At 37.5% G+C, this 8,457-nt stretch overlaps 1 protein-coding gene across 1 annotated transcript in view; it reads left to right on the top strand.

The window, feature by feature from the left end:
- lrrk1 (leucine-rich repeat kinase 1) overlaps positions 1–8,457 on the top strand; it is a 90,252-nt gene that overhangs the window by 3,601 nt on the left and 78,194 nt on the right. Inside the window, exon 2 of the mRNA XM_015378367.1 lies at positions 7,516–7,656. Coding sequence (XP_015233853.1) covers positions 7,587–7,656 — 70 coding nt within the window. The 5' untranslated portion in view covers positions 7,516–7,586. The remainder of the gene's footprint in view (positions 1–7,515; positions 7,657–8,457) is intronic.

Raw genomic sequence — 8,457 nt, forward strand, 5'->3', positions numbered from 1 at the left:
CACAACATCTTCATCCCCGCTTTCCTCCTCTAAATAAAAAATGGATGACGGAGGAGACTCTTTTCAAGTGTTTTCAAAAATTTTGTGAAAATTCTCCACTACACCTTTAATGTAAGATGTTCCAGATGATGGTATCACTGCTGCCACCATCAGGCTTTGCAGAGAACTGCTTGTTCCAGTGTTATCGGATCACATCCCAGATTGAACAACAAACCACCTGGTGTGAGTGGCCAGGGATTGCCCTCTAGATCCACCCATGAGTCTGTGAATATCTGGTCTGTTTGGGATTTACTGGTACTCAAGCAAGAGCAGCACTACTTCATCATATTTCAGCCGAAATAGGAGTAAAAAAAAAGAAGCTTTTTGTGAAAAATTGGCCTGTGTTAAAAATTAAAATGTTTAAATCTGAATCAATTGTCATTAATTGCTAAAGATAATTTCATAAAAGCAAAGGCTGCGTTCTTACATCGACCATTTGGACCTTTTGGATGTTAATATAATACTAATTGGAATATGCTGCATAAATACAGAATCTCCTAATTTAGGTAAGATCTTGAAAATGTTTTTTATACCAGTTTAATTATAGGTCATTACAGAAAATTCCAAAGCTTGAGAGTTTTTAAAGGACGATGAAAACCCAGTTTTTAACATCTGTTATTGGACTAAAGTGGGAGAAAATCAGAACGACTAAAAACAGCCCAATTTTCAACAATTAATTCTGGATTAAATCAAGATTACAATGGACCGACCAATTTTAGCCTATAGGGGAAATCATTTATTTATTGATTTTTGTCCAGAGAAGGAAAATGGACGAATAATAACACAGTACAGGGCAGTGCTAAAATTAATGAAAGAAGCATGATGTTAAAATAAAGGAATATGCAAAGAATAACTAAGCTTAACCACTGATGAAGGGCTTTTTTAGTAGCTATAGCAGCTCTAATTTGAAGCATTCAGCTGGTTGAGAAGTCCTAATGAAGGCACACCTCCAAATATAGAGGGATCATCATCATACCTCAATAAAACAGCAGGGAGAAAAATTGCTGTTTTAGTGTTATCTCTTTACATATGCACTACATGGATTATAACAGCCTAGACTACAGGTGCCTATCTGTCTATGGGCGAGAGGCGGGTCAACCTGGACAGGTCGCCAGTCTGTAGCAGGACAACACAGAGACATTCACTAAGCACACATTCACACCTAAAGACAATTTAGAGATGCCCGTTAACCTCTCAGTAATGTTTTTTGACTGTGGACCAAAGCCAGAGTACCCTGAGATAACGCACACATGCACTGGAAGACCATGCACACTCCATGCAGAAAGATGCTGGGTCGGGAATCGAACCCAGGACCTTATTGCTGCAAGGCAACAGAGCTACACACCGGTCCACCGTGCAGCCTGTGTAAATATGTTTTTTTTATAGGAAATTCAAAGGTTCTGCAAACACAAAAATGAGACTAAAAAAAACAGAAATGAGACGCAAAACAAAAATTTGAAAAATGCAACAATGAATAAAATAAAAAAATAATCTAAAATACTAATCCTTGTAGGCTTGTAGGAGTAGCTGCAGTGAAAGGTGGAAATACAATATTCTGATGTTCTTGTTTCTGTTATTTCCATAAATCCTCCATTATTATCCAAAAATGGACGAATAATGTGTACGCCTGTGGTGCTGATTAAATATAAATGATATGATTCCTGAATTAAAGCAGGACTGCGTAGCTTTTAATCCCAGTATGAGCTTAATTTGAGATAAATTCAATTATTTTCAGCGCTTGCGTATCAATGCTCCCTCTGTGCTGCTCCTCTCAAACTCTCCTTTTGTAACTTGAAAGGTTCAGATCCGTCACTAAATGGGTCAGGTGACACAGAACGCCGTCTTATGACATCATGAGCTCCCCTTAAACACCAGAGCTAACTAAGCTAACTAGCCTACAGAAGCGTTCTGGTCGTCCCTTAATCAAATATATTGATAAATAATTTAACCGAGAGGGGGAACGTTTCCTCGTCTTTAGCAGGAACTCAGTGACGTCTCGCTCTTCTGGTCCAAAGTGGTCTGATACCAGAACCAGAACACAAAGATTGGTTCTTTAGCGACAGTGCAGTACCGGCTATGACCTTCAGGGGCGCTAAACCTGGGGGTTACAGGGCTAGCGCCCCTAGTGGCTGAAAGTTTGATGTTGCTGATTTAACCAGAGCTTCAGGGATACATTTGAATCCAGTACTGAATTTCTGAAGGAGATTTCTAGAGTTTAACTCCTTCCTTTTAAAATCGTTCCAACCTTCATATCTACCGTTTGCTGGCCGGCTTCCAGGTCTGCTAATGCTGACCTTTTTTCGTTAGCATTAGATCATTTAACTTCCCAAAGGTAAGCAACAACCTCTGCACGCCTACTGATCCTCTTTGCATCCTCAGATAAGCGCCAAGCATAGGCGGTTCTAGACAGGGGCCAACGGGGGCCAGGGCCCCTTTTATGGCCCCTGTACTGAAGACATAATATTCAAAGAAATTCTAATGATGATATGCGCTGGAACAGGCATGGTTACTGATTGGGCCTTTGGATCTATTTCATTTTTTTTTTTCTTTAAAATTTCTGTTATTTAAAAACAATAAGGTGATAGCTTCAGTGGTACTACCATAGGATCCCAGTTTTTATCTGCTAAATGTTTTTTCAAAACAAATTGCTCTAAATTTTACAGCTGAATTTATCAGTTTTTCTTAAAGGAGAAGTTCGGTTTTTTACACTTTAAGCCCATTTTCTGTAGTGTCCAGGATGAAATCGAATGATCGACACCAAAAGTTTGACAATTGCTCCTGTCTCTGCTTTTTGGCTCATTTAGAATCACCCCCTGGCTGCTTTAGAATGGCTTGCATAGAGCATGTCCGATAATGTCCTTAAAACAACCTTAAACGTTCTTTTTTTAAAATATGCTACTCACCGTGTCGTCAGCGCTGTTCAATGACGTTCCAAAAAAAGTTTCGTGAAGAAAAAACGTTCCTGTAGTGTTTTATTTAGCATTTTGTAAATCCCATTGAGTTCTGTAGGAATAGTCAATATTCCGCTGCCACCGGAAACGGAAATGGGGCCTGTTTACACAGTTGTAGTCTTTTCGCTTCACTCTGTGTACTCCGACGTCGAGGTGCTAACGTCTCTGTTAAACACTTTAAAAAACTCTGAAAATGGAATACGAAAGGTGGATTCTTGATTCTCGACGTCGGAGTACGCAGAGTGAAGCGAAAAGACTACAACTGTGTAAACAGGCCCCATTTCCGTTTCCGGTGGCAGGGGAATATTGACTATTCCAACAGAACTCAATGGGATTTACAAAATGCTAAATAAAACACTACAGGAACGTTTTTTCTTCACGAAACTTTTTTTGGAACGTCATTGAACAGCGCTGACGACACGGTGAGTAGCATATTTTAAAAAAAGAACGTTTAAGGTTGTTTTAAGGACATTATCGGACATGCTCTATGCTAGCCATTCTAAAGCAGCCAGGGGGTGATTCTAAATGAGCCAAAAAGCAGAGACAGGAGCAATTGTCAAACTTTTGGTGTCGATCATTCGATTTCATCCTGGACACTACAGAAAATGGGCTTAAAGTGTAAAAAACCGAACTTCTCCTTTAAGTTCTAATTCAGATTCTATAGAAAACAGTAATTTAACGTAAATTAAGTCAAAAATATGTAAAATTTCAAAATTATGAATGTATATTGACCTAATAAGGAATAGAATTTTAATTAAACCTAATTAAATTGAAATTTCGCCTCGTGCAGCTATCTTAATATATTTGAATCCCTTGCCATGTTTTTTATTTCATGCTCTGCTGTGCCCCTATGAAGACATCCTGGCCCCCCCTGGCCCCCTCCTGTTCCCCTGGTATATTTTAGTCTAGAACTGCCACTGACACCAAGTCTCTAAAGATTGACCAATGTTGAATTTAGCTTCTTTCTTGTATTTTGGCCTGAATCTGAGAAACATGTCAATAGAAGAAGTTATTTCTCAGCCTTATCATTGAGCTACTAGGATCACATGACTTCAACCCAATGTTCCTATTGGAGCACAATCCTTTTGGACTCATCAAAATGTATAAAACAATAATTTATATACTATTTTCCTCAGTAATAATAATACTTTCATTAACATTAAGGGTTCTGTGGATATATTGTTGTTTAATATTAAAAGGTATGATAATTATTTTTTTTAGCTCTGACCTTTTAGCATAAAAAGGTAAAAAATGCCTAATTTTTATTACAACTGTTATCATTTATTTGTACATGAAAAGGAAAATGCCAATAAAATTAAACAGCATTAATGACAGTTTTTCACAGCACAGTATTCAAAGCTGTTGTTATTAATATTAATTTGATTTGGAGATAGTTAGGGCTGCAGTTATCCATTTTTTTTTAGCAATAAATTAATTTAATGATTTTTTTTATATTGATTTATCTAAAAAGAGATGCTTTAGGTAAAATAAAATGTCTAAATAAACCAAAATGTATTGAACATAGAAGAAAAAAGTACAGAACAGTACAAAACATCTTAAAAAATACCTTCATAGATATTTAATTATATAAAGATTAATATAGAAAAAAAATCTTTAATGGAAAAATTGTATATATTCAATGATTATACATTTTTTACAGTATGTTGGTAAAGTTTTCTCTTAATTACTGCTGTAAGTAGGTTGCTTTGCAAGAAAATCATGTCTGTGTACCATTACTCTGTAATGATTGAATTTTAATGACCAAATTGGTTAACGATCATTTAATAACTAATTAATAATGATTAATTCGAGTAATTGTTTCAGCCATATATGTAGGATAATTTTGCTTTTATTATCCTTCAAAAGCAACAAAAGACTATTTAGCAGCTCCCAGAGTGGAATAATAGACCAGATCAATGGGTGTAAAATATTTGCAGATTACAACAGAATGTGAAAAAGCAGAGTTACAGTTACTTATGCAAAGCAAGCAATGGGGGTTAATTTCCCCTTCAAGGCTCAGTGAGGAGGAAGAGGAGAAGACGGGTCGTGCTTTCAAAACGCTGTGGTAATAACGGGTTTGCAGTACGTCCGTAGAAACTAAAACCAGAGGATCTGAAATTAATGTCAGTGTAATGAGTAGAAAGCTATAAATATGCTTCAAAATGGAAGCTGAACAAAAGCAGCTCCAGATAAAAAGGAAGTGGAAGTTTTAGGATGCAGAGAAAACCGGTTTTATTTAAAAAATATATATAACCTGCTCCAGTGAAGGTAAAGGGCAGTGCTAATATCAATGAAAGAAGCATAATGTTAAAATGGAGGAAATATGCAAAGAATAACTAAGCTTAACCACTGATGAAGGGCTTTTTTTAGTAGCTATAGCAGCTCTAAGTTGAAGCATTCAGCTGGTTGAGAAGTCCTAATGAAGGCACACCTCCAAATATAGATGGATCATCATCATCATACCTCAATAAAACATAACAGGAAGCAAAAATGCAGTTTTAGTGTTATCTCTTTACATATGCACTACATGAATTATAACAACCTAGACTGCAGGTGCCCATCTCTTTGGCAGTCTGTGGGTGAAAGGCAGGTCAACCTGGAAAGGTCACCAGTCTGTTGCAGGACAACACAGAGACATTCACTAAGCACACATTCACACCTAAAGACAATTTAGAGATGCCTGTTAAACTCACACTAATGTTTTTGGACTGTGGACGGAAGCCAGAGTACCCTGAGATAACGCACACATGCACTGGAAGAACATGCACACTGCATGCAAGAGGACCCTGGGTCGGGAATCGAACCCAGAACCTTACTGCTGCAAGGCAACAGTGCTGCACACCAGGCCAACGTGCGGCCTGTGTAAATATGGTTTTATAGCTAATTTAAAAGTTCCTGCAAAGACAAAAATGAGACTAAAACCACAAAAATTAAACGAAAAAACAGAAATGAGACGCAAAACAAAAATTAGGATAATGAAAAAATTAGATCCTTAAAGGCTTATAGGAGTAGCTGCAGTAAAAGGTGGAAATACAAGGTTCTGATTAGTGTTGCACTGACACCGATACCAGGGGCTCCGATTCAGCAGAGTACCAACACATGAGGCACAGATACCATTTTGAGAGCCAAAAGTTTATTCAACTATTGTCACCCATTCCAGGTAGGCAATAAAAAGTTTTACTGGATTCACTTTGTATTAGTCTTTTTCCTGCTTCACAAAGGATGGCAGCAGCTTGACAAAGCCATGACAGCAATTATTTTACATCGGCCAGTACTGCACAACCAGGTATATTTTTGGCCCTGATGCCGATAGCCGACACTAGTTCTGATGTTCTTGTTTCTTTTATTTCAAGAAATCCTCCATTATCCAGTTAACATTTTATGCCCTAACTTGTGTTAAAAGTAATATTCACTGACGGCTGTGGTTTTTCACAAAGCATGTTGAAAGGTTAACAGGCACTGGATGGATCCCAAAGCAGAAGCTGGCTCTTCTAAAGTTTGTTCCTGTTCATTGTTGGAGATCAGGAACTATTAAGTATTTAAAAAATCCCTATATTATGAAAGCTTGTCAGAGACAGTTGAGCATTTTTCTCCTCACCTTTCTGCATCATATGATCTGAATATCCTTGTTTTTATCCATAACTCATCTAATAATGCTGGACACCTTGGTTTGGTTATTAACAGGGACGCAACAGCGACTGCTTTAGCCTTTAGTTGCAAAACCCCCTTTATGCAACGCAAAATGTTTTTGCAAAACAATTGAACATAAATTTGCCAAATATTAGAGGAACATCGTAGCTTGGTTTAAAAAGCATTTTAGTTTTATTATACCTTAGTTTGTTTCAAAGATTTCACAGTTTGAAGACATAGAAAATGACACCATATGCCAACCGTCACAAGGATGTGCATGACAAGGAAGGGCTTTATATACTGCATGCATCATTTAGGTAGTTAACGTTATATTACTTCTTGAGCTCCTTCAGTTATTTTCTGTCACAGGTAGGAGCTTTGGAGAGTCAGTGTTGGGGCCGGTAGGATTTAAGGAGGGCCGGCCCCCGCATGCTGAAATTAGGACTGGCCCAGCGGGCAAATTCCCGATATCACAGATTATCAGTCCGTGCCTGGCAATAGAGGTTTGAGGGGAGTGTTGGCCTAGTGGTTAGAGCAGAGCGCTTGTGTTCTGAGAAGGTTGCAAGTATCCAGTTCAATCCTCACAGCCTCCACTCTTAGCCTGACGTAGTCCTACTCAATTCACCTCAACTCTCCAGCGGCAGCCATTGTTGTTGTCACCCAAGCGCGCTTTGGGTGACAAAAACCCCTGCCCCTGCCACACATACTAAAAACGGGCACCGCTGATATGCCAATTATTTATGTAGTTATCGAACTTGATCTAATTAAATAAATAAAAAATTAAAAATAATTTTGGGGTATTTGGAAATGATGGATGAATGTTCACACAGACTGTTTAATCAGAAACGTAAATTGTTCTGTTGTTGCTCATTAATTTTGCTTTTTTTTAATGCAGGTTGTCCGTCACATTCCTTTAAAGGATCTGTGCTTTCTTTGGGCTTAACTTTACCACCGACTCCAGTAGGAATGTCCTACTGGGCTGTCGGAGTTTCCCAAGAAACTGGAGAGCCTCCCAACAACATGGAGCAAACTAACAGTGAGTCATTTTCCATTCTTTCACTATTCTCTCTAAATTTAGCCGTATATCTGGCCACAGTAGCAAAGCCTCATGCCTGACTGCCAGACTGCAATGAAAAACATCCATCAAGTACGTCCAGAAATAAGGCAACTCTAAAGTGAAATGTTTCTGTGTGCAGAGCGACTATAGAACTGGTTAAATTTAGCACAAGCAGAAGTGAAACCATCAGAGTGAGAATCCTAAACGGTGAGCCTGTTTTAAGCCCTAAACTGAGCACTGAAAGCGTTCTGATGTTTACTATCCAACAGACTGAATATCATTGAAAAACTGATTTTTAACTGATTAATTAGATGTGTTTATACCACACCAATTGATTTATTTGAATCATTTGTAATGGTTATGGTCTACTCTACAGCTTCAATTCTGCGGGTCATTAAAAATCATTAAAAGTCATTAAATTATAATTTTTTCAATTAAGGATTTCATTGCCATAAAAAAATATTAAATGTGATTATCTTGGCAATTAAAATGCTTTATTTAAAAAAAAATGCATTTATAATTTTTTTTTTGTCAGATTTATCAGATATAACTGATTCTGCGTGTTTGCGCGGAACTTCTTCTGGTTTATCGTAAAGCTGTGTGTTCTGAAAAGACGCTCGAGACGGAGAAAAAGCTAGAAACTGGGAAAATTTCAACAGAAGTGGCTGGAAGCATGGCTGCTGCCTGTAGAAGGCAAAGATTCTGAAGGATTTTGCAGTGTTTTTATATATATATATATACATATATATATATATATATATATATATATATATATATATA

Source organism: Cyprinodon variegatus, unplaced genomic scaffold (genome assembly GCF_000732505.1).
Source record: "Cyprinodon variegatus isolate N-32 unplaced genomic scaffold, C_variegatus-1.0 Scaffold171, whole genome shotgun sequence".
In the NCBI taxonomy this organism is placed as follows: domain Eukaryota; kingdom Metazoa; phylum Chordata; class Actinopteri; order Cyprinodontiformes; family Cyprinodontidae; genus Cyprinodon; species Cyprinodon variegatus.